The 27,085-nt window shown below is 50.3% G+C and overlaps 1 protein-coding gene across 4 annotated transcripts in view; it reads left to right on the top strand.

Moving 5' to 3' along the window:
- Positions 1 to 27,085, top strand: part of LOC126869414 (hemicentin-1-like) — a 173,782-nt gene that overhangs the window by 115,791 nt on the left and 30,906 nt on the right. For 3 of the 4 annotated variants that reach the window (XM_050625911.1, XM_050625912.1, XM_050625910.1), the window contains one exon: positions 26,416 to 26,543. In XM_050625911.1, coding sequence (XP_050481868.1) covers positions 26,416 to 26,543 — 128 coding nt within the window. Of the gene's footprint in view, positions 1 to 7,983; positions 8,135 to 26,415; positions 26,544 to 27,085 lie in introns of those variants that run through there. The other variant, XM_050625909.1, reaches the window with a different exon arrangement.

The raw sequence follows: 27,085 nt of genomic DNA, 5'->3' as shown, positions 1-27,085 counted from the left end.
TGAATCTCGATGAATTCTTTACGGTGAACTTGGGCTTTGCGCGTGGTCCGTGCACCTTCGAGAAACCTACGCTTCCAGCGTTTTTACGAACACCGTTTGCGATTTTGAAATTGCCGCTTCTTCTACGTCCTACGAGATTCAACGGCTGTCCACCGGTTTGTCGAAGAATATACGGCGACGCTCTACAAGGCGGCGTAAATTAACTGGAAATTTGAGGCGAATTTCGTAAGAAGTTGGAAAGGAATCGATCGAGTCGAATGGAAGGTGGATCAGGGGACGAGCAGAGACGTAGCCCGCGCTCGAGCAGATGGAATAAGTTTCCCCGGCTATTCCCACGGAGCTACCTTGGAATGATTTTGACGAGGATGAGAGACGAACGACGTTCCGGCAAACTCCGTTATATTCCTTTATATCCGGAAACAAATGGGACGGGGAGCGGATCGAAAAAGCTGGCTGGGATAAATTGATTTCGATCGCGAGGAAATCGTCCGATGGCCGGATCGCTTCCTTTACCGATTAATTCGGAAAGCTCGTAAATAGTTTACAAGTAGAGTGTTTCGAGCAGGCCGAATAAATTGCGCCGCTACCGGCGGCACTTTACAGTTGGCGAAACTTTATTCCACCGAACGATACGCGCGAACAGAAACTTGAAAAACTACCGCCAGAAAAGAACTGTATACGCTGTATAGGCAGGTTTCAGCGTTCTGCGAACACGGGGCTTCGGTATCGCGAGGTTTTATAGAAGCGCAAGGACGCGAGCTCCGAACTCCTCGCCAGGGCGTAAACGTATCCGCCGACCGCGGAGTCTACGCGGTCGTTAGTTTCAAAGTATATTGGCTTGGAAACTGAGTGATTGCGGATTTTGTCACCATGTGGTAATGACAAAACCCGCAATCATTTAGTTTCCAACCCAATAGATAAATTAGACGAGCGATCGGTGAGATCCTGCGAGACCCACGACGCGATTTACCGACCGACGATCGACGGACGTCGCAACGTATGGCACGACCGTCTGGTAATTTACAAGGACAGCTGGTCGTCCATACTTATTAGCTTCCTTTCGACGAATAAGGTAACTTTCGGTCACCGAATCGTTCGACTTCGCGTTCGTCGAGGCGTGCGATGGCTCGGTTTCTCCCGCGGTGTACGATCGACGCGTAATTAACAGGGTCGGGAACGATACGCGATCGCGCGTTGCCGTAAATCCAACAACGCAAACTGACGCGTGTCCGACTCGCTCAAGATCAGATACGTCGGTTCAGGTAGCGCGCTTCGAAACACGACTATGCAAATACCGACGATTTATTCCCGCTTTCTCGTATGATTCATCGCCACGGATAATTATCGTACTTATTCTTCGTCGATGTCTGGTCAACGGACAACGCGATATCGTTTAAATTAGTCTCGACGGGCCGTCGATCGCAAGCCTACGATCTCGTCGGATCGTTTTCGTCGAATTTTGGAGAGAAATTTCTTTCTGGAAAAGATAGTAATAAAAGAAAAAAAAAGACTTTGTCTCGCGAGGAAGACAACCGGAGCGGTCGATAAATTTCCGATTTCCCGTTATTCGTAACTTCTTTGCCCTTTGCCTGCTGGAATTCGCGATGGATGAGACATACCCTTGCGTCTAGGTGCGATAGAAATGGCCGTGATTTATCCGAGTTTCCGGACCGCCTAATAGCGCTACGAAGACAAAGTTGGCGGCTATGGTACGGAGTTGGAGCCGCTTCCACGAGAGGAAAACGCTCGCTCACCGCTCCGAGGATCTGCTCCCATCGCTTAACCGCGAACCATCGCAGCCTCTCGAAATTGACGTTCACCCTCCGTCGTGAATCTTGCCCTGGCTTCGGTTGCTTCTGCGATCGTAGGCGGTGAGAAAGATGCCACCCTTGCCGTAAATCGTATCAATTTATTCCAATCTCCGCGGCGACTAATGGGACCGGAGCGGAGGTCCTTGCACTTTGCGCCGGAAACACGTGGCGTACCGTTTCGTCTCCACGGTGCGTTTTCTTTCACGGCAGAAAGACAACCATCGGGGAATCCGGACTTGCTCTCCAAACGAGGGTTAATGAGCCACCGGCGAGACTTTCGTTCCACCGTGATATTTTATCGTTTATTTTGCGCTCGTTACAGCGAATCTCGTGCAGGAATTTGTTCGTATCCCTCGAAATTACCCAGCGCCGCGTTATAGTGATTAGAGGAGCTTGTAACTCGGGTGATATTTTCCTTTGGTAATTAACCGTGTCGGAGTTACAGGCCACTCGCCGTCCAAACGGCTAACGAACGTTCCTTTGGAAATTCGTATTTTTCCTTTTCTCTCGGCTGGATCGGACAAAGTTTTTCGATCGCGTTAAGAAACCAAAACGTTACTCCGAGAAGAAGAACCCGCACCGTTTCATATCGCAAATGAAACTCGTCGCGGTTCGATTCTCGCCGCGGACTCTCGAGAACTTTGGCTCGGGTCGTTTTAGTCCCGCAAAACTTTCCCGTTTCGCGTCTTGAATTCCACGGCCTTTGCGCCACTCGCCCGTGCCACTCTCGCCCTTCCTAGTATCCTTGAAAGATTGCAGCGCGAATGAAGCGACGCGGCACGACTCGCCGCGCGATCCTCCTACCCTGGTCCATTAACTCGAACGAACGAACCTTCAAAGACTACATCCTCGATCGCATACCTGAAATTCCATTCGAAGAATTCCACGAACCGTGTGCGGCCGATCGATGCACCGTGGCTGCGCCATCGAGCCACGCGATGCTCGACTTTTAAGATTTATCGTCACCGTTATCGTGAAATACGCGCTCGCGGTCGCTGTGTCACGGCCGTAGAAAAAAGTCGCGCGCCACGTACGACGATGAACCACTGTCTGTCGTTTCGATTCGAACAGTTCTCTGCTTGTCTGCGAATTCCCGATGCTCTCTCGGGTTCGTAGTCTGTCGGTTCTGCGATGTTTCGAGAAGGTTGGCGAGTTCGAAACGAACGAGACGAAAAGATCGTTGGAAAAGAATAATCGATACAGGAGTAGGCTACGATAGGCTCTGGCACGCGGACGTTGCTGCTCATTTTCGCCCACGAGTCCCATTCACGTTCTCCCGATCAAGCAGTTTTCATCAAACCACGGCGGCGCGACGCAACGAATACGCACAATAAAATCAGGAAAAAAGCCAATCACGTTCGACCCAGTTTTCCCAACGTATTGGTCGAATGCACCACGGAGAAAAGAGCGACGGGACGGAGGGGTAGCGTGGTGCGTCGATTTTGACCGGGATATATCGGGCTGCGCGATCCTCCACGAGAGAGTTTTCACCGTTTAATACTTTCGGTTCTCGTTCTCTTCTGCCACCATTCTATTCACCGTTCGTACCTTCGACCGCGATATCAACGTTATCGTCCCGATATCGCCGATATCTCGAGCTCTTGCCGATCCTGGCTTTCGCGAGATATCAACCGGTGTCCGTAACGCGTCGATCGAACGCGCAACGTCCGTGCGCTGAAACGCGTCGCGGATCGTAAATAATTTCATCCGTGCTGCGACCGGTCTCGCGTTCGACGCGCGGCATTTGCGGTCGCGAGTCGGCGACTTAACGCGCGTCACGTCACCCGTCAGGTCGCCGCACGCATCGTCGGATTTTGATCGCGAGAACAACGAGAGAGGCGAACGTAGATGAGGACGAGCGGGCGAGGATAGGCCGGGTAGGAGCGAGGCGGAACGAAAGGGAGCTCGGGGCCTGCATGTAATTAACAAGCTCAGGCATTAAGCTCCACTCTGCATGATGAGTCACGTAATTCAAAGCTTAATGCGCGGCTATCCGATATGTATGTATATCGAGTTGAGCCATCAGGCATCCATCGTAGCTGGCTGCGAGAGAGTAACCGGCGGATCTCGACATCCGCGCCGGTGGCGGCGAGCCACGCCGGAGTAGACGCGCGCTGCGCTCTCCTGCACCGCGTCGTTTCGCATGCATATGCAAACGGTTCCCTATTTGTTGGATGTTTCGTGGAAATCTGCTTAGAGTCGTATCCGCGTCGACGAACTGGCATTCTCGGACCTGGCCAGGCTTTCGTCCTCTTCCACGAGTTCCCGTCGTACGTCCTCCTCGGTGGACAGCTATCGCGCGAGGACAGCGTCGTTGGGTTATCATCTAGCGGCGATGATTTTTTTTCATGCGATTTTTAAGGTTCCAATTGTTATCGTTTGCAAGGCGAGGGGAAGGTAGAGCGACGTAGAGCGCGAAATCTGCAAACGTTACGACAACGACAGAATCGTAACAATGGAACGTAGCGGGAGAACTCGATACGATTTGCGAAAGTTTGCGGGGTATAGAAACGGGATAGAAACGCGTAGCGCGTTTTGCGATCGGTCCGCGAGGCACTCGATCGAAGAAGAGAATCGGAGCCGATAATAAAATCGCGGGGCGCATGGGAAAGCGGCTTATTGGCAGTGCTCGTTCCGCTCCATTTCTAGCCGTTCGCGGGAGAAAGCGTTCACGAACGATATACCCGAAGGACCGAATCGTTCGAGGGCCCTTCGAAAACGTATAAATTTCTCACTGTGCCTTCGTGTTTTCGATCGTTCCGATATCCTATTGCTAGCTGGCGTGGCTGAAAGTATCGCGATCGACTCGTTTCGACCTCGGCCTGTACGCGCGCGAAAATCAACCCATTGCTTTTCATCCGACACGCGAAGATATTAATTCATTAGCGGAGCCATCGATCCCCGAGGGTATTAATGAAATTAGGTACGCGTGACGAATATGAAATTGCACTGTGCACTGTTCGGATCGAGGTCGAGCGGATTATTCGAGCCTCGAACGAAGCGAAAGATTCCGACCGAGACTCTTTCCGAGATCGCGTCCGGATAAATCGAGAACGAGCGTTGGCGGACAGCAGTGCGCTCGTCTTCCGATTTAATTGAATCCCGTGAAAACCGTAGCGACGCAAGGAGGAACGGAGGGAAGGATTTTCAAACGATAAAACAGCCGAAGCAATTTCTCGGCTAACCGACGTCGATCGGCGTCCCGGGTCAGGTGTATCGATTTATCGGCCCTTTCGCCGACATAGGCGCGTGCCGTGGATTTCGTACGCGAAAGTAGACGAAAATCCGACTCGTTAGAATGACGCGCAACACCGGCGAAACGAAGGTGGAACGAGAGACGCAGGTTTCGCGACGGCAAAGGCGGAATTCTTAAGTCAGAGAGGCGTTTTCCTGGTTGCCGGTGCAACCAGAACCTACAAATGTATATCGCGCGTGGAGGATCAAACGACGAGGGGGATGGAGACCGGCATTGCACTTTGTGGTAAAGACCGTCGATAAGTCACGTCGCCTTCTTTGACGTTTCCATCGGCGGGCTTACTCTCCTTTCTACGGATCCGCGCGTTTTGAATAATTCTTTCTCTTTTCTTTCGACGTCGCGATATGCAGAGGCGCAGTTTCTTTTTCTCCCGCGACTAATGCAGCCTTTATTACCCTCGATGGAGCGACAAAAGGTTCCACTCGTCTTGCTGCAATTAATTCCTCTTCTCGAGGCGTCTCTCACGTTATGGAAATAAATACCGGGAATAATTTATAATCGCGGTTTCAGACTCTCCGGTACAGAGATCGCCGTTCAGTCACGGACGTTGCTTCTTTTTTTCTTTCGGTTGCCATTTTTTCCTTTTTTTCTTTTTTCTACGTGACTGGTCCAACGACAGAGAATACAGTGGATCGTCGATAATCTCGTTGGCAATTTTCTTCCCTTCTTGGCACTCGGTTCTTTCCAACAAAAAACCTTTCCCCTTTACGTCCTTCCTTTTGCAACTTGTTTTCGAAACCAGAGATTTTTATGGCTGCACGCGATCCGATCCGCGCAAAAACACCTCGCGCAGTCATAAACTTTTCAATGTCACTCGTCGCGCGATTTCCGCCTCTGGTCATTCATCGTCGCTCTGGAACGTCATCGCTCGCGCGTCATTCCCCGTCCCTTCCCTCGTTCTTTCCACGTTGATCGTCTTGTCGCCTCGAACGAAGTCGCACGATGACACGATCCTCGTATTTTATCCGATAAATAATAAGAAACCGTTTCGCGTTGTTTTAATACCCGATCGACTCGAATCTTTGACCCGTAGATCGTTACGCGCCACCCTCGTTCCACGTTCGTCCGCTCGTTCGTCACATTCGCGCTCCGCCGAACAAACGGCCCAGTTTTCGCTCTTAATCGAATCCGTCCACCGAATAAGCAAATAAACGAACGATCGACCTACTTTCTTAAGTTGGACCGGGCCAAACGCGTATCGCGTTATTTCCTGAAACGAATACCCCGAGACGCGAGTGCGTGGCATTATACGTCGGAAAACGCGCGTTTCCCTTCCTTCGTCCTCACCCCCGTTGTTTATCTCGCGTTTATCCGCGGTTGCGGACAAGCCGGTGGATTATCTCGCCGCGACATTTAACATTTTGTAATATTTATTCGGCCCGTTCGCTGCATTTATTTGTCTCGTTTATTCCGTTGCTGTTCATCCGAGTGTGTATCGGGTTTTTATCCACCTCGTAGGCTTTATCGTCGATCCCTGTATCGGATCGAGCGTTGCTCGTCGGCTCTGTCACCTAATTTGTATTCGACGTTGTTCGCGGTCGCGTCACGCTCCGCGGATTCTGCTAGCGCCCGTTCCGCCGATGCGATATTTATCGCGACACACGTCCGTCGTCGAACAATTGCGATCATTCGACAGCACCTTTCTACGGTTTCACGCGGTAGAAACTGGTTCGATCGTTTCCCACTAGGAGAGCTATGTAAGTACGTAAGTGCGTGTCGAAGAGGCGGTGATTAAAAATCAAGGAGGAGGAAACTGGTGGAGCGCGTATCGGTTTCTGTCGCGTTGAGATTCTCGTCCCAGTGGAAACGATAATCCGGATCGAAACGGATCCCGTGCGACGAGAACGAGTCGGTCGAGTGACCGCACGAGTCTTCTCGGTTTTCGTCGAATTAACTTCGGCTATTTGTTTGCGTAGCGCTAGCAGCGCTGTTTGAATAAGGTTCGTGTTATGCGAGTTAGAGAGCCGAGTATCGCGTCGGTAGAAACACCGACCGAACAGATTCGTCCATCGCCGAGGGAAGGCTGAATCTTGTCGAAAAAAGATCGCGTTAGATTCTAGGTGAAATGTTACATTTATAGGAAGAATCGGGCAGAACGTTGGACAAACACGCGCGGAAATTACAGTTGCTCTTTAAGGAGGCCACTGCTTTTCCTCTCTCCGCGATTTCATCGATAATAAACAATTCTTAATCGAGCGAAGTGTTTTTCCACGGTATCCATCCTCCACGACCTTACACAGTTTGAAGCCACATAGTTCTCTGGTGAAAAAGCGAAAAACCTGATTCTCGGTAGTGCGATGTTTTCGTTGGGCGTCCAGCGGAGGAGAGAGAGAGAGAGAGAGAGAGAGAGAGAGAGGGAGAGAGCCAGAACCAGGTCCCGATGAAAAATTAGTCGACGTCGAGGTCAACGTTTTCCCCGGAAATCTCTCGGTTCCGAATGCATTCCCGCTCGAGCCACCGATTCGTTTGCCGGGTCATTAGTAACCCTCTTTGTTTCTTTCTGCCGCGAACGCGCCACGTATCAGATACCGTTGCTGTCGGAAGACATCCACAGCCCTTCCCACCCTCGCGCATTCGCTCTTCCACCCTTGTTTTCGACTCTCGGACGCAGTCCCGTCGAATGAAATATGTTCCGTTCCGCCGGCCGAGGGGATCATCGATTTTTTCCTCCATCCGCGCCAGCTTTTCCCCCTTTTAACGAGACGCCAGTTTTAAAACGATCTCACCGGCTCACGGCGAACCATCGATCCGCCTCCTGCCTCCGTATTTTACCCCGACTAATCAATTTCGCCGACTAATTCCCCGAAGGAGCCGCGCCGATAAAATTTACAGCAGCGCCAAGGTTGGCTTTCGATTCGTTTTCGATTCGTCCGCTGCGTCGACCGGCGGAATAGCGATATGGCTTCTCAAAGAGAAACCCGCGTTTCTTTCTACGGACGAGACCGACGACGACGAAGACGATTCGCTGGGGTCTGGAGGCAAATCACGGCAATGCCAGCCGGAGGAGGCTCGCGGGACGAGGATGACGCAGCAACGCGAGCGAGGGAAGACGGCGCCAGCAAAGCCGGTATATCGATTATTTTGCTCGCATCGGGAAGATTTTCTATTACTCGGGCTGGGATCTTTCCGAGGAAATTAAATTTTATTCGGACGCGCCGAGAATTCCCTCGGGACGATTGATTCCGTGAAGGAGGAACCCGCTTCGTGCAACGACCGATTCCAGTCGAGTATTTGTTCTCGGGACCGATATATAATTACAGGCTGACGAACGCGGCTACGTGACTTCCACCGACTTGCCGAGGATTTCAAATTTCGCGTTCCTGTAACGCGCACCCGCTTTCGCGATGCTTCGACCTAAGTCCATTGCACCGATCGAGATAATCTTTTCCTCTGCGGTCGTAAATCGTTGGAAAACCAGAAGTTTCCTCGATTAACGACGGATTTCCAATCGCTTACGACCAACACGCCGCGTCGTCGTGCGCGTTTCCAGCAGAGAGAACGAGAGAAGTAATCGGCGCCGTTGATTTCGTAAGTCGCGCGTCGCCTTTTCACTCGCCACCGAAGGTGACGCATCGTTCGTTACGGCCCTCAGTCGGCGATCAGTTGCTTCGAAATCCTTCGATTAGACTCGCGAACCTTGCACGATATTAACGTGGTTTAAGGCGGAGGATAGATCAAAGAGTTTTAGTACGATCGTGATTTTGTGTTTCTTCGAAGCGTCTCTCCAATTGTCTTGCCTGACGTGTTGTACTCTGACCGATCTGACTTCTAAAGTACGAACCTAAGCGTTTAGTGTGTTCGAAGCGTGAGATCTGAACGTAAGCGTCTAGTACGAAATCTGTGTGGTATAAAGTTCAGTACAAAGTGAAGTATGAAGTTAAGTTACTACTTCTGTTCTCAAACCGGTGTGTTTTTCCTGGCCGAGGATGCGTAGCGCAACGTCCCGGTAGGCACTTGGTCCGCTGGCCTACTATCGAGTTCTCGTCTGGTGTCAAAGTTTACGACGCGTCGTTTGCAATTGAGCGAACTCGTCGGCCGCTTAAGATGCTAATTAAGCTGTCGACGCGGTCCGAGTTGTAAACTCTATAACGTGCAATTTGGAAATTCCAACTTGCCAAAAATAGCCAGATGCGCTGCTCGTGCCGTAAGCTTGAGATAATCTTATATCCTCGACGCGCATCCTGGCCCAAGTAATACAAGCGCAGACATACGCATCGAACCGTTTCGAAGTTGGCCCTCGTTTCGCGGAGTCATTTGCATTTGGAAAATAGCACGCGGTACCGACAAACCAACGCGTAAAATCCCAAAGCGCGCGCGCGCGCGCGATACGCGCCACGGCATACGTTCCTCGTTTCTGTGGCGGGGAAAAAAATCGCGGCAATATCTGAGCCAGCGTGTGTAGCCGTGCACGGTTGGGGACAATGGCGAGCCGTTGGCGAATTTTCGTTGAAATAACAGTTGAAAGCACGCGGCTCTGTGAAAAATGTCGTTCCTCACCCTCGTCACCGTACCACCGCTCCCTCTCCTCTCGTGGCTGCAAAGCAAATAAAGTAGAAAAGAGGGCGGGGGGCAGAAGCCGCCGCTGTAGCCGCCTCCACCGTCCACCGCTGCCACTCCGCGTGCTTTCTCTCTCTCTCTCTCTCTGTTTTTTTTTTGTTTCTCTCATTCCTACTTCCTCCTCACCGCCCTACCGAGACACAACCCTGTGCCACTGGGACACATTGGCGTAGACGCGTTTCGCGCACCGACGTATTTAAAGGGAACGTGTTTTCCCCGGCAGACCGTTAAAGGAGTCTCGATCGTTTTGCGCCTCTCGGCACGGCTCGTAAATAAAGCGGGGCGGGAGTAAGAATCGGTAATCGTAAATCTCGGCTTGGCTCGATTTAACGGGTCGCGAGATTCCAACGAGCTGGACCGGTGGTTTTGCGAAAGAAAAGGACTGGAGAAGAGAGAGAGAGAGAGAGAGAAAGAAAAGGAGAACACGACGACGAAAGCTAGCCGGGCGGTCGATGAGAAGCGGGGCGGGTGGAGGGTGGAGGGATGAAAAAAATCCTTGCCGGGTCGCGGTTCGATACCGAGTCGAATGGAATTTATTAGGAGTCCCTTTGTCCGATAGCGCGGAGCGTTCCAACGTGGAAAATGCCAGCTATGTCGAAGCGCACCTATGAACATCGGCGGCACGTGCCTCACATACGCTGCTGTTCGTTTGATCACCTAGCCGGAACCACGTGATTTCCCTTCCGCATAGACCGGACCCGATGGTTTCCTCGTACGACGCGCATTCGCGTCATTCCTCCGGCAACGAAACGGCCTGTCCTTTCGTTTCGCCGCGGCTCGAAATACTAAACGGACGAGAAAAAGGATAGCATGGCGGGTCGAGGATTCGCGAAGAGACACGAGGACCGATGCTTGCCGGGTGCGTAGAAAAAGGATACAACGAGACGCGAAGGGGCGGAACAGAGCGAAAACCGATGGCAGGATGGTGCGTTAACGTTGTATGTTTTTATTTTGCATTCCGAGTGCGAGGCCGCGTACGTAGGCGGTGGTCGTATGCACTCCCATCTATTTCCAACCGTGCAGGCTGGAAACGCGGCTTGAATAAATATTCAACGACTCTCGCGGAGCGTGCTCGGAGATTTTTCCCGTCTCTGCGCGAGAACTAAAATCAAGGGGTGCAAAGAGAGGGGGTTGAACGATCGGCGAGGGCTGCCGGTTTAATGGTTTTCTAAAAGCATCCGTCGATGCTGATGATCTTCCTTTCTTCCTTCCTTTCTTCGTGGCCGAGTATCCATCGCGAGGTATCGGCGTGGGTCGACGCGCTTGCCGAAAGAAGAATCGCGTTTCGAAGCCGCTGCTAGGGAATACCGTGCACCAACCTACGAGTGGTTCGTCGCGACGTCGTATCTCAATGGCACAAGACCGGCGAGATTAATCGAGCGAGATATACCGTTTTACGATACGCGACTAATCCGATGGTTCGTACGTGTTGCTACGTAAGATGCAACAGCGGCAAGGTAGCGCGAGACGGAAGCAAGAAATTCACCGGGGTGCGGCATCGATATTTCTCCGTAACGAACCGTTGGCTGGGAACGCCGCTAGGATAAATTCCACGTTCGTTCGTGGTTAAAATATCGGTCGGACCACCGCGAAACACATCGGCCCCGTTTTTCATTTCCCACGTTTTTCCCTCGGTTCGTCGTCCGCCGGCTTATCCGTGCGATTTAACGGAATTAATATCCGCGCGCGTGACCAGATCGTTAAGCCTGTCGCGTGTGTACCGACCTGTGTACACGAATAATCTACACATTGCCTATACCGGCCGTGCCTGGTCACTGGAATGACCCGTTCAATCCAACGGGAACAGTCTGCCACTGCAGCGAACCAATCGTATCTCTTCGGAGCGACCTTATTTGTCGCATCGACAGCATTATGGCTGGATCGTACGTAGCTGTGAACGATATCTAAACACCGTGCGCTCTTCCTTTTACCGAAAGAACTAGACGCGAAGAACGAGGCTGAAAAATCGTCGAGAAAGTTCGCCCTCTAAGGAGCGGCCAATGAGAAAACTTCGTGGGCAAATGTTTGAATAATTTTAATTTCAAGGTATTCGTAACTTACGCAAGACGAGCCGTTTATTTTTCAATTTTGCCGAAAACAGATTTAAAATCGATCGGACGTCGCGATCTGGTGTGCGCGTCCGTGAGCTGAAATCGAGCTTACATACGAGCGAACTGGAAGCCGCAGTCTCCGGGCAACTACTTTGATACTTAATATTAATTACCTCGGGGATCTAGCCGAGGCTAGTCCATTCACGCGCACCAATAGGAATACGCGAACACGCGTGATCGCGTCGAGTCTGCTGCGGCTGTACATTGTATATCGCTGTTAAAGCCCGACCAACGCGCCGCTCTGGGACGACCGACGCATGGAATTACACGCGCGTATATTTGCGTGCAGTTAGACGCGTTGCCGTGATAAATTTCGTCATGCGACACAGATTCAACCGATACAATAACGGACAGATTCGTAGCACGCGGCGTGACTAACTGCAGTAAATAGGATCGTCGATCGGTATAAGGGATTCGGAAGAATTATCGCAGCGATCGAGTATGTAGGAAGTATCGCTATCGCGAAGTTTCACGAGCGCTTAACCCCTAATCGGCGAGGCGGGTTTAGTGGAACCTCGTGAATTCCTTATAAGAGCGAAAATCGAGTACCCAGCCACGTACTGCTTCTTGGTGATCCGGTATCTCCCTCGATATAGTCCGGTCTTTGTAGCCAGGGTAAAGGTAAAAGGCGATAATATGGTTGCACAGCTCTATATCTCTTGGTAAAATCCGATTCGTAACTTTAACTGCTTGAAGTTTTTGCGTAAAACGTTTATAAACTAGCAAGACGGTTATCTACGATGAAAGGTGAAAGTAAATGAAAAAGAATTTCATTGAATTTCGCGTGTTTCGCGCAGGTAAGACATCTTTGCAAGTTGCAGGAAAACGAGGTTAACGAGACTAATAAAAGTCGGAAAAAAATCTTTCTTTCGTACGTCTCCAGATCAAAAGTGAATACGCGAGGCAAATTCGAAATATTCTTTTTTTTTTGCGCGCGATGTGCATTCGCCGTATGCTCGTTATGAGACGAGCAGACGTCGCCTTACGACCTGATCTCGCAGAAATATTTGTCCGAGGCGTGTTTGTACGTTCATAACATAAATAAAGGATGAAACAACGTTGATACGTTAATAGAGAAGAAAATGATCCTCCGGGACCGTATGACCCTCCCCTATAGCGTAGTAATTACGTAATTTCGAAAATGTTAATTGTATTTGCGAAAACATCAAAGACAAGTGATATATTCCAATGTATTCCAAATATACTCCAACACTACGAATACTTTATCCGAATTAATTTTCAAGAAATATGTCTTTTTCGGGAGGACGGAGAACTTGTTTTTCAAGCTATGCTATTTATGCTTCTCGTTAGCAGAAACAATTACACTCCGCTATCTAAAGTAAATCTGTTTCTCTACATGTAAACGTAGTAGATGCAACGAATCACACCGTTTGCTGTTAAACGTGTTTCTTGGAACATGGAAAATCACGAGGGGGTTGCATAACCAACACCAACCCTTCCACCGCGTAATCGTCGAACGATCTGAAGAAGTAACACCTGTAGGGATCGGGAAATTCCGCCTGGTCGGGTAAGATTTAAAATTCCTCCTCTCGCACGCAGTCGTTGGAGCAACTTTACGATGGCGCTTACACTTTCTATCCCTGGGAAGATTTGGTCGCGCGAAGACGCTTCTCGATAATCGTCGGCGTCGATATCGACGCCTGTCTCCCCGCCATCCACGTCCAAGTTGCCGGAACTGACGTCGAGTTTATCCGGTAACTCGGAAAATTACACGGCGCCCGTGAAACTCGGTTACGAGCGAGCATCATCAGCGACTCGTATTTTCTTTTTTACGCCGATGAAGTTTTCTAGCACTTCGGAAAGTGGCGGAATATTAAAAGAAGAGAAGCAGGGGCAAGAGAAGCGGCGGCGGAGGGTGGTACACGGTTCGCAGCGTAATGCGGAGCGGCGTTTACGACCAGTTTCGTCACCGTCGAGCGACACAAAGCGGCAGTTTGCCGCGAATCGCGCATAGCCGCACGTACGAAATGACAACGAGCGGAATAAAAATGGTGTCGCGCGTGCCGGGCCCGCGTCTCTAAAAACGTGCACCGGTAGATCCGCCGGATTCCCGGCCTCCAGCGACCTCCGTATATCAAGGCTGTGATATAGGAGACAAACCGTAGGACACGCGCTCGCCCCGAATCACACTCAGCATCGTCGAGGTTCGTCGAGCTTCGTCACGTACGAGCGCATACCGTGCCCCATTTTCGCGACCACGAACCTCCGCTCTGTCGTTCGCTCGCCACTCTTCTCCTGCCGCTTTTCGGTGTTCGGACCTCTCGGGGAGGAGGCTACCAGCTCCGCGGGACATCCATTGTGACTCGGACAAAGATCGAATATTCCCATTTCTCTCGGTTCATAGACTACTGCCGCGTTCTGTCGTTTCGAGGTATACGCTTCACAGGAACATTGTCAAAATACACTCGTCGTCATCGTCGTCGTCGTCGTCGTCGTCGTCGTCGGCTGCCACTGTGAGATTCGCGCGTTGGGATATATACGCTGGCTGTTCTGTGAGCGGAGGGTAATCGGGTGTCGAGGTATTCGATCAGAGACGACTGTGCATTGTTCCCTCGTGTGTACGCAAGGACTGCCCTATTTAATAAAGCAAGCGACAGCTAGCTCGGACACGAAGTAGGAAAGGGGAAAGCGTCCGTGGCTGATAAAGACATCCGAATTCGAATGCACGCCAGGATTCGCTGGATATCTCCTCCCTCTTAGCTATGGCGATAAGCGGGAAAAATGATCTCATAGGCAAGTTGGCTGGGAACGAGCCGATGTTTATATCCTCGAGGCACTTTGCATGGAAAGGAGCCTTTTTTCAGGGACGATTACAGGTTTCGTGGAAAGGCAAGGAGAAAGGAGAATCGCTAATTTCATGCAGCTTCTCGGAAATAGCCTTGCTTGTTCGTTAAGCGATGCCGATAGGCGAACTTTTGATCTTAATTACGTCGAACCTCGGCAAACCTGTCTCTCCCCTCGCCCAACCAGCCCGTGGGAAAACGATCAATTTTTCTCGCAGAACCCACCAACCGAACCAACTTTCGACTCGCACGCCCTCCCTTTGTTCTTCCGCCCGTGGGTCATCGGCATTCGGGAAAAATAGAGAACGAAGCGGACCATCCTATTCTTCCGTGGTCGCTCCCTTCGATCTCTCTATTCGAGCGTTTCATTAAAGCGCTCTATTAAAGCGTTTCTGCCGGTGGGGTGGAAATTTTGCCTACTTCGATGTTTCCCTTTTTTCCACCGTTTCCCGTCTTTCACCGCCGCGCCGTTTCGCGAACAAAAGCACGGCGGCAGGCAAAGGGGCGCGCGATTCCACCGCCCGGTGTCCTCTACAGGCTGTTTTAAAACGAACGACCAAACACCCCGGGTGAAACGTCGAAGCCTAAGCGCAATTCTCCGCAGCTTCCCTGCGGAAATTCTTGCACGCGCGCAAAGAAAACAGGAAAAATTCGCAAGCGATTCGTCTTCCTCGCGCGTTCCGATCGATCGAAGAATGGAAAATTTCACCGACCGGTTTAGAAACGTCTCGTAGCGCCTCGCTGAAGGATGAAGGATGGGTGGTGAACAAAAATAAAGGGGTGCGGGAATAAAAACGCAGGGTAGTAGGAGGTGTGATGAAACGACGTGGACGGGCGATACTCGTCGGAGGGAGGAAAGGTATGCGGTGGAATTTAAAAGGTACAGCTGGACGCAGCCGTGGCGCAAGAGAAAATCTCGCGGCGTGAGACGGCAAGGAGGACAGCAACGAAAAAGGGGTCGGAGGCGAAAAAAGCGCAGGGGAATAGGATCAACAAACAGATTAATCTGTGTTACGTTCTGGACGCGGCCCGTTACGGTTACAGGCGGTACGGAGAAAAAGAGAGCGAGATGGTCCGGTCAAAAACGAGGAAAGCCGGCTGTTGGACGCTAGGAAAATGGGTGGGGGCCGCGACTAACCGGAGGGGAGCTGGGAATTTAATTCTCTAGAGGTCGTTTATCAAAATACAAAACGTGGAATATTCTCGTCAGCGACGCGAGCCTTCTCCCTGTCGCGCCCCGCGCCGCTCGTTCGGTCGCGTCAACCAGTTTGTTCGGGCATTTTCAAAATTCGTCATCGGCGGCTTGTTGCGAACGCGAAACAACACAACGGCCGAGGTCTGCAGCGCCTGTACAGATGCTGTTGACAGCGGACGGTTCAATGGTAGTGGTAGTAGTGGTATTGGTAAAGTCTATTCAACGGCGTCACTACGTTCCATAGAAATTTGCTTCCCACCTATCTAATTAGCGTAATAATTCGGCAATTTGGGCCGATTTCGGGCAGTTTACGCGCGTTGTTTCGTCTACCGAGAATGGCTGTCACCTGTTCCTCTTATCGAATCATCTTCCTCGAACGAGATACCTTCCTCGTCGATGTTGAAATTCGCGGTTACTTTCAATTCATATCTGCTTTGAATCAGGAGAGGGGTGGGGGTGGGGGCACGAACAACCAACGCAACGAACAACGCAAAGTAGCGCGCGTATCCTCAAGTGTAACGCTGAAACTTCGATAGAACAGCTGGTTGCGACCGCATCTGGAACGCGTAAACGCAGCGAGGCGACACCGCGCCGGAAAGCTAAGTAGAAAATAGTTGGCCAAACGAGAATCGGTGGAATAGTTTGCAGGGGAAGGCCGAGCTGTAGGGACGTAGTCGGTGGTGTAGATTGCAGGAAAGTCGAAAGAGAAGAGAGTACGGTGTATAGGCTGTTTTCGTGCTAACCTAATTCGGTCCTCATCGGGGATACAAACCCGTTTAAGCCGGCCACCCCTTGGCCGGGCCGCGGGGACCTGTGCCTCGTAGGGGGTGGTGACTCCATTTCCAGAGGCTGCCGCTTCTGCGACCGAGAGTGAATTATCGCGTACTACAAACCCAGCCATCCCTTTCCCCCTTAACCTCGCACATCCCACCACGCTCGATCCTCCTCTCTCTTTTTCGCCATATCGTGCTCGTTTCCACGTATCGCGAATCCGTGCTCGTCCCGAGCCCTCGATCCCTGAGCGCTCGCCATTTTCATTACGCGATTTCGGTGTATCGTGATGGAATAGCCGGTTCTCCATTGTCCGGGACAATCGAGACCGAACTGAGAACGTTAAACGTCCGAGCGGAAGATAAGCGAGCGACAGCCTCGGCGGACGAAATTGTGTAGCGAGCTTGCACCAACGACGATATGTATAGCCGGAACGTAGCGCGTGAATCGATACGTTCGCAAAGCTGTACAAGTTTTGCTCTCGAAGAGGAAGGAACGCGACTCGAATCCTACGAGCAACAAGTATTCGTATTACGCGGCGAGTGAATATTCTCGGTGACGGCGCTCTTTACGAGCCATTCGAAGGTGTTGATCGAACGATGACGAGCATAGCGCGACGTGGCGTCTTTTACGCGGGGATCGATGAAAAATCGAAAGAATCGCCCGACGCATTTGTTACGTACAGCTTTGTACGCGAGACGATGAATGGCAGCGAGTATGGGACGAACAATGGCATCGACGATCCAGACGTTTAAGAAGGAGAATCCAGAAGCGAAGCGAGCTTCCGCGCGTCGCTCGCAGAGAAAGTAGCAACGCGTTTTTCATCGTGAAACTCTTTTCCCCTTGGCTCTTTCTCGCGCCTTTTACAAAGGCTGCGCGATCCTCGTTAACGAGGAGATCCACGCGAGTTTTTACCGAGAGCCCTTTTTTTTCGCCCGACGACGACGCCCGACTCTCGAAACACGGAAACGTCGTTACCATGGACCGTGCATCCGGACCCGAGACACGTCCTCGCGACCGTCAGCCCGTGCGAGCGCGCGATATTTTCTTGCACGCGTTTTTCCTCTGAATTCGAGGCTTTTGTAACGCACCGTTTCCGGAATTCGTCCTAGACGAGCGACGTCAGGATCCGCCGGCTTCCAAGGAACGCAATTAAAAACGTGCTCGCACAGCTGCCTCGTTAACCGTGTAAAGGGCGCGGAGAACACCATCGGGGAGAAGTCGTAATTGTGGAATAACAATCGGTCTAACGTCCTTCTTTCTCGCCTGTTTGAACGTTTAACGCGTGTCGCGTCGCGACGAAAGCACGTGGAAAGCTCGTAACTCGGCTGACGCGGTACACCGAGCGCCCATGTGTGCGCCACCACTCTCTGAAATGGCGAGAAACTTGGCGTAGGAGAAAATGAAAATCCCACGTTCGATCGCGATCGAAACGAACGCGAAACAGCCGGCGGTGATTACTTAAAGGAACGTCGTCGTGCCTTTCGGGATTCTCGCACGGTATAGAAATAGACGTTGCAGGCAGATGTGACGCGAAATCGGACCGAACAGATTGCACGGCCTGGAGAATCGGGTCACGCGCGTCACAACGGAATTTCCCTGGATGCGTTTTACGAGAATCATGAAAAAATATCTTCGGTTAAAACTTGGATTCGTAGTTGGTCCGTCGCCTCTTACACGTAACAGCGGAAACGCGACCGACATTCGCAGGAAACGTCGAAATAACTCTTGGGAGTACGACGTGGCTCGACGCGCTCATTCAAGATTCATGATTAAACTTCGAATCCAGCGCCCGTCACTTTTTCGATTAAGTCGCGCCGTTGTTCTCCACGCGGTCGCAAGTCTCGCGATCCAGCAACTTTCGCGATCGATCGTGACGCGACGCGACGTCGAGCTGGATACGACGAAAACGATCGTTCGAACGAACGGATAACGAAACGAAAGGCGAAAATTCGTCGGCAAAATTCGCAATCGCGTTACACCGCGATGATTACCACGTAACGTTTAATGCCGCGTTTAAGTCGGTTTATCGTTTCGGTAGCGGAGCGACGGCGACCGCGCGTATTCCACATGAAAATTGCGATGGTCAACGATGTTCGTGGAACCGTGGCAGTTTTCAATGATCGTTCTAATAGCTTTCATTATATATAGGTCGCTTTGGCCAGCGAATTCCTCGGGGATTAATGCGTTCAACTATTTCGGGGCTATGGGGAAAAAAAAGGAAGCTACGCCGATAGAGAGAGAGAGACAGGGGAGAGATGGGATGGGTGTAGATTAAATTGTGGAGCGGACCGTATGAAAATTTCAGGCAGAGAAAAAATTCGACTGACCCGTTCTCGATGACGTTTTACGTCGGAAATGCGAAAGATTAAATCGATCGAAACTGTGGATTTCAACGCGCGCCGCTGCACGGGATACAGAAATCGCGGAGGATCGCTGCCCGTTTTCCCTCGCCGCTCTCTTTTTTCCCCATTTATTTCCTTTGCTCCTATCCCCTATTTTTTGCGCTGAAAAATTTTTTTCGCCCGTCAAAAAACCAAGCTAAAAACGGACTCGCGTTAATTAGATTTCCACCGACACTCCTCGAAAAGTGCTGAAACGTTTCCTACGAAATTTTGATACGGCCCTTCCCTCCTATCCTTTACTGTAATTTAATACCCGATCCACGTCACTCGTATATTACACCGGCCTGGTAATTTTACGCGTTCCTGTAATCCGAATTGAAACAGAAGTTTGCGCGGCACTGCGCTGTCGCGGCCACCTTTTTCCGTTTCAGCGCGTTTAACTTTTCGCGACGACGACGCGACAGCGCGATCCTTTGCGTTCGCGCGATTACGTTTAACGTTACGGTTTATTCCATGGGATGGTCAACGATTGCAGTTTGAAAAAACCGTACGCTAGCGACACACACACACACACACACACACACGGTGACTTTTGTCATTGTTGGCAATAAATATTTTTTTCGTGCTAGATACGTGAGGAATCGACAATCCGTCGGTCGAGTGTTTTATTTGCATAGTTTTATTCGTAAAACAGTGAAACGCTTGAATGAAAATTGCAACAGATATGAAGAGCGGTAACGGTTGGTTTTACACGATGTGCGAAAACAATTTTGTCAGAGCGTATGGAAATATTTTGCCTCTGCGGAGGGGCAAGGGGCGTCGATCGAAACGTACTAAATGTTTTACGATAAAATCATGACGCGTAAAAAAAGAAGGGGTACCGACAGGAATTATTCGTTACGATCGTATCCTCCGGCGAGTATCGCGAAAAAAGTTAATCTACTCTCAGCGGAGACGGCGGAAATTCGCAGAGAAACGAATCGTTGCCGATATTTTCCAATAGTCGTTGCAAACATTTCTCCCGGAGTGCCGTCCAAATAAAATCCGTTTGCCCAAGCGCTGTCCAATCGTGGAAAAAACTATCCTACTTGCCAGAAAATAAATACAGGGCTGCGTATCGCCATCAGACAGAGAGAATCTCCACCGGGTGAAAGGATCGTCGTGCCGCGTACGCGTTGCGTGAAAAACGAGAAAGCTAAAACTGCCTGTAGACTGTATCAACATAATTGGAGGGAAAGCTGGTCGGTGAAACGCGTTCGCGTTCGATGCGCGAAACTCGCGCAGGCTGTGTGTCGACCAAATATTAAGACAGATAGCCTTTCATAAAGCCGTGGCCGAGGATAAACGAGGGAAAATACTGGACGACGTGAAAACCGAAATCGCGTTCTAGGCGTCGAGTTCAACCGGCTTCCGTGCAAAACCTTGCGCGTTCCGTTTCGATCCCTTGTCGTGGATAGGTTGATTTGCCTGACAATTACCAAAGAGCAGCAGTTGGCGACGATCTCGCGACATCCCGTGACGTCGACGTGAATTTGCTTTACGCACGGCCGCTACTGGAAAACGGGGAAAACGCTCGGAGACCAGTTAGACGAAAAACAACGAGGATTACCCGTAGCTCTTTGAAACCGTAATTTTTCGGTGGAGTGGCTCGTTCCGGACGAGCGTGTTTGCCGCGTAACCGAGGCAATAGAGGTAAGAGAGGCCATCGAGAAATTTTATTCCGCGATACTCGGTCGAACCGCAGAAAGTGAACGGGGAAGGGGGGGGCGGAAAAGCGCGGCTCTGTGTGCACGAGCCAACGCTCGCGCTAATTCGCGCAACAATTTAATTACCGATCCGGTGGATCGAGGCGGGCATTTAAAGGAGGTTATTCGCCCTTTACGAGCCGACGCCCGCCGAGTTTCCACCTGTGAATTCGTAATGCATCAGCGACGGTGTAAAAATGGCTAACAAACGGCGAAGGGGCAGGGGGGACGGTTAAGGGACGGTGAGAGTCGTCGATGCTCGTCGATTACGTTCGGTTGCTATTAAATTTGCGCGTTTCGCCTTGGCGAAACTAATCGATGAACGATGAAACACGGGTAGGGAGCGTGGATGGTCGACGCTAACGCGACCAAGGATGTAACAAGCCGTCGTGGCGATAAAACAATTTTCGAACGGTGCAACGACACGGGTTAACTGGCCGATCGTCGGCCACGATACCGATGAAAATGTTGCGGCGATACGAAATACCGTGGAGCCCGGTAGATCGGTGATGATCGGATGCCAGTGACCCGGTCAAGTGGCCTCGTACGTAGTTTCGCCAGTTTCGTAATTGGAAAAATTTTAGATAACTCGATATCGCTGGCCTCCGATCGTGTTGACATTTAATCACGATAAAGCGCGACATCGCGCTGCCGGCTCGCTTATTGCCGCCGACACAACGGTGAATTTAAATTTGCAAATCCTACAAGCTGTTCGTATTCACGGCAGATACGTTCCCTTCCCTATTCTTGTTTCGTTGCCGTCGATAACGTAAACGAACGTTCGCGCCCGAAGGGATTGACAGGCCCCACGCGTACGCGCGTAAGAAGCGAAAGGTGACTTGGCAACATTTTTGAAAATTGGAAGGCCGGCCCGGCCAAAACGGATCGATATCGAACGCCATTGTATCGTGGCACTCGTATCGGAAGAACGCGGTGCGGCGCGACCAACTCCGCGTGTATCTCGTAACGGGTTCGATACGTATCGCGTCGCATTTAATTCGCAACAACATCGACGAGCGTCGACGAAGAAAAGGTATGTACCACCGTGTGGATATATGCAGGTCTCGTGAATATAACGGCAACATCGATAGAGGCAAAAGTCCGACGCGAGTATGTACACAGCGGGGAAAAAAAATATATGCGGTGTTCGAGTAGGAGAGAATACGATGTACAGAGAATCACCAATAACGTACTTCTGCGATTAAAAACTGTCACAGGTCCGACGATATATTGACACTAGCAGTTTTTTCTTCTTCTACCTGCCTGCAACCCCTTGCCTCCTCCTTTTTAATTCACCCCCTTTGCTCGAACATCGCCGTTTCATTTAACCGGAGAAGAAACGTATCCTAACGTTCGTTATTCGCGAAATTCCGCCGAAACTGTTTCGGCTGGAGAAAATAAATTAAAGGGAAAAGCGGTGCGGGCCGAGAGCTGCTGTGTTTTTAAGAGTTTTTTAAAGGAGACCGGTTTCTACGGCCGAAGAAAATATATCCGACGCGATTTACTGCCTCTACTGTCGCGTTGATTCCGCCTCGCTCGTATTAAAAGGTGTTGAGATTATTCGATGTGTAAACAGAGAAAACTCGTGGATAAATTGTGAGGCAGAAAATATACCTAAATAGAAGTGTAATTATAAGTAAGAATACAATTTGAGCTGGACCAGATCCGCACGCTAGCTGCGTTACCCAATAACTGAAAACCCCGAAGACAACGTCGCCTGTCTACTGTTTTATGGTCTGTCTTCGTCGCAGTCTTTTGTCTACACGCTGTCGATGGCTTCGGTGCTTGAGAAAACTAAACAGACCAGATGTAGAGTTTTCTTAGAAGCGGTAACCACTTCAACAAAGGGAAAATTAGGTAGCCGACGCGTACGTCGATCGTACGAACAAAGATTTTTCCATGCGCGCTTTTATCTAAAACCTTCTCCCCTTCTGGAAGCTGGAAGCTCGAACGTCGCAACGTCGCTCGCCAAGTTACGGCAGCCGGCGCATTTGTTATCCCTCGCGCAATGTAACGTTCCCTTTTTTTCCCCCCGGCCTGTTTTCCTTTTTGCTTCTTCCGATCGACAGGTCGAAGCGGAAGTGCTGCGAAAACGTTGTCCTTTTAAATTATCGTTCCGCGTACCGATGGATCGATGTAAATGCGCTCGGGCGGTAACCGGCTTTCACAGATCGTCTCTCTCTCTCTCTCTCTCTCTCTGCCTCTGTCTCTCTCCCTGTTTATCGGAAAATCGTTCACTGTAGTTGCGAAGAATTTGCTCTGCAATCCATTCTCGCCGGTGACCAATCATGGCGAATTCGTCGGTCCGCGAGACGCGAGTTAATCTCGCGGAGGAACGCTCATTTAGAGAACACTTAAGATGCCCATTCGTTTCCTCGATTCGAATAAAGTATTCACCGGCTGCATTAAGTAGAAAGGGCCAGAGCAAAACGAAGTGCGAAAACAACAGGTCGTTAATTTTTCCTTGCTCAAACACGTGTTACAGAAACCTTTTTCCGTCGCGCTGCTTCTTTTTGTCCTTACGTTCTTTCTACGTTTCCGGAGAAACGGCTGGAGCAAGATAATTTCTCTTTGTTCAGTTCGATGCAAGAGGGAGAGGCGGTCGTAAAACTTTGCGGCAAGTACCGAGCTCTGCAAATGCCGTATCTGTTTTACATTTTCGTAGAAAGATGTCCGACCGACGAGTAGATCGGAAAAAGCCATCGTACGGACACGAAGCTCTTTCCAACTGGCTCGGTTCCCCATGTTTTCGTAATTCCATCTGTTCTCGTTCTTTTAAATCGTTTCGGATTCCCCGGGTATGCGTAAGCGCGAGGATAAAAATTGGTCTTCTCTGGAAAATTAGCTCAGCCGTTCGCGCGCTCCTAGCTAAGACGTTCTCCGAGGTACTCGTGAAATATTCCGGGATATAAGTGTATGGTAACAAGATAATGGCCTCGTTACCACGACAAATACCGATAATTAATTACGTCGGGCGGCCGACAGCGCCTCGAAGATTTTCCGAAAATGCCTGGCGGATTCGTTACCGAAGATAAGTTCAACGATATTTCAGCCGACGTTCGAGCGCTAAAGAAACGAGTATTTTTCTACGAACGAGTTGAAGGAACCTCGATCGATCAAGAAGATCTCGCGATACGAGAGTAATAATAAGCGCGCGGGATCGGTCGTCCGGGTCGGAAACAAATTACGAACGGTCGACGATGTCGAAAAGGTCAGCTCTTTAGCCGATCGGACACGAGAGAAGCGGGTATAATTGCTTCGTAATCCGCGGGTACAATCGAACATCGAATCGGGGCGGGAGTCGCTTGGCGTGAAATTGCTCGCATTGACGGCATTACGTGGTTCGTTCCTAGACAAGGTTCCGGCTTTTTGCCCTCTTCGATCGATACCACGGAGCATGTCGATAAGATTAACCCGCCGTACTCTTTCGGGCCGAACCTTCGAAATTAATAGAACAGATTTGGCACCGGTCGGCTCGATCGAGCGTACGCGATTAGCTCCGGCTAGTCGGTCGCCAATCCGCCAAACGACTGCCGCTAAAATAAACGGAGAAGCTCGTTTGCGATGAAACGATTTAAAGAAGGTGATCGTTTATCGTCCACGATTAAACCGTGCCCCCAGCGAGATATGAAACGAGATAACAGAGAATCGCGGGAAGCCAACGACAGACACGGCTGGTGCTTGGCCCACAAACTTGATTAATACGTACAGTCGAATGATTCCGCCAAACGACCTATCACGCGCCACCTGACCGGTTTAGCCTTCCATGGAAAACCAGATGAGAGATTAATAATTGGACGATTCAGAAGCCAATCAGTACGAACCAGCGAGACGGAAAACCGTAATACGGGCGAGCACCGAAAGCACGTCGACGAATCGAGATGAGAGCGACTGAAACGCAGGAATCGAGAAAGAGGGAAATACCGGCCCGCTACTAATAACAGGATAAAGGATTTTTATCGCGCGATGCTCGCGACATCGCGTTAATTCGCTTGTTCGCGAAAGGGTCTCGTAAATTTCCCGCTGTACGCCAAGTGGAAAACACGTCGATCGTTTAACTCGGTCGCGTATCGATGGCGCGATTTTCCTACGTCGAGACGAAAGCTCTGTTGCGAATTCGGAGTATCAGTTTTGGCCTCGAAAAGCGCGAGATTCTTCCTATTCGGCCGTAAAGAATCGACAAGGAAAAACTGCAGTTCGTTTGTTTCCTTTCAACGTCGATCGTCGTGGATCGTCAAATTTGCTAGATTTTGTTGCAAATATATTTGCTCTGCTCTGTTCGAAACGGGCGATACAAACTCGACGAACGAGCGGAACGTAAAGCGGCAGATGGGAAACCTCGAATTTATCCACTGGCCGACCTGTTGCGAAACTCCTTAACTTTTACCGTAAACAGGCGATCGGCGATCGGTTCGTTTCCTCGGGCGTCGTTCCTTGCCATCCGGCTCGACCGGAGATTCTACGAGCATAGTTACGACGATGAATATTAGATTTTATTTCACCGTCCGATCGATCCGATTCCTCCTACCTCGACCCGAATATTCCGCTAAAATATTCTCTCCAAGTATTCTCGATACCCGCGATATTAATTCATAAGCCCTTCGCGGGATAACTAGCCGGAACTCCGCGAATTCCGCTTTATCTCTGCCAGTCGGTGAAAATAAGTCGGCCAGTTCGGCCCGGGAATGCATAATTCTCGGCAAGTTACGCTGTAACTTTGGCTAAGGTCTTTGTCTCGGCCGTGAATCACCGCTATAAATTATTTTCCGCGAGTCCGCCGCCGGCTTATCGAAGATCCCCGCGAACTCGCGCCTGTTTGTTCTCGCCGGCGACTCGCATTCGTTGGGACGGTTTCAATATCCCGAGCGGGCCATCGTTTCGCGTCGTCGTGACGCGAAGTGGCGCGCGGAAGGAAGGTTGGTTGGTCGTACGGTCGTTTCACAAGGTAACGTTCATTTTCACGGCCATAAAACACGACGGGACGGGGACGTAACGGTACCGGCACGGCGGTTTGTTAATTTTGCAAAGTTATTTTCGTGGCCGCATAACCGTACGCCTGGTGAAAAAAAAAACACTCCCATCTCGGTGAAAAAATTGAATTTTTAACATTGCAATCCGACGGGAACGATGCGGCCGTGGTCGCTCGCTCGCATAAAATTTTCACGTCGCCGACGTTGCAAACGAAACGTCAAATGGACAAGAACGCCACGCATTGAGCGGTCCCTCTGGTCGTTCCAGATTTCACGCAGGATTTGTCATCGAAAAATATGAATAACAGACGACGGTGCTTATCCGCTTCTATTGTCATCGGAATTGTTCCGTTCAGCCGACGTTCGTTATTTACCAAGTAGAATTTTCAGATCCGACGAACGAGTGACGCGCGCGTCACCGACACCCGTTCTATTTTAATCAAAGTAAAGATTCTCCATCGTGAAAATTAAGGACGCATCGTTTTCACCGTCGAACCCGATTATCCCGTTGATAGAATTTATCGGGAAGCTGCGAGATGAAAACCGAAGGTCCGGACTGGGAACGGGCGAGTTAAACGAATTTATCGAAGTTGCGAATTAAATAACAACTTTAACGAGCGCCGGTCTGCTTTAATACCTGGATAAACCGACGCTTATACGGTTGCTTCTGTTATCTCCTCATCGCTTGAAAACAAAACTTTCCATTGGTTCGGCCCCGATGTGAGAATTTCTTTTATCGCGCGTTAAACTATGCGAGGAGAAGTTGAAGGCGCCCGTCGATATCGTTAAAAGTATCGTTCGCAAGAATCCGTGTCGGAGTTAATGACTTCGCTTGTTCGCTTGCTTACAGTGTGCCGTGGCATTCAGCAATTCGAAGAGTCACCGCAATATACCGAGGTGAATCCCGGCCAAGACGCCAAGATGATCTGCCGCGTACTCGGCAAGAGAGGACAGTGTATCTGGCAGAAGGATCAAAAAGTAAGTACGAACGATTTATCCGCGAGTTTTCTTAACGGTAGAACGACGCATCGTATCGATATATGGGTATATATAGGTCTATTACTCGCCATAGCTGTCCGGCATTTAGCCCATCGACTGTGAATTCCATTTTCATCGAATTTGCCTGTGAAATAAATCGGCGATCCTAAACGGTTGCGTGACTCTCGCCGTTCCTATCGTTCGAATTTCAAAACGCACGTGAAAACAGCTAAAAGAGCTATTGAAAAAGAATACTAGAAGAGAAAGAAGGATACTGGCGCGAAAGGAACTTGAAAAAATTTAACCTACAAACAGGACGACGTGCATGGAATTAGAAAGACCAGTGTGCTCGAGCGAGGTCGAACCGTCGGTCTTTCGAACGTCGAATAATAGCGTTGAACGATGAAAAAAAGATGATGATGATTGGACAAAGATAATTAAAGGTTGTGTCAGCAGAGAAAAGGATAGAAGTATTTTTCTTTTTTTAGAACAAAAAGTTTCTACCCCTCGTCGACTTGCGTTCCAAGTACGACGGTCGAAGT

The sequence above is a fragment of the Bombus huntii genome, chromosome 9, assembly GCF_024542735.1.
Source record: "Bombus huntii isolate Logan2020A chromosome 9, iyBomHunt1.1, whole genome shotgun sequence".
In the NCBI taxonomy this organism is placed as follows: domain Eukaryota; kingdom Metazoa; phylum Arthropoda; class Insecta; order Hymenoptera; family Apidae; genus Bombus; species Bombus huntii.
This window is presented reverse-complemented; position numbering and strand designations above follow the sequence as displayed.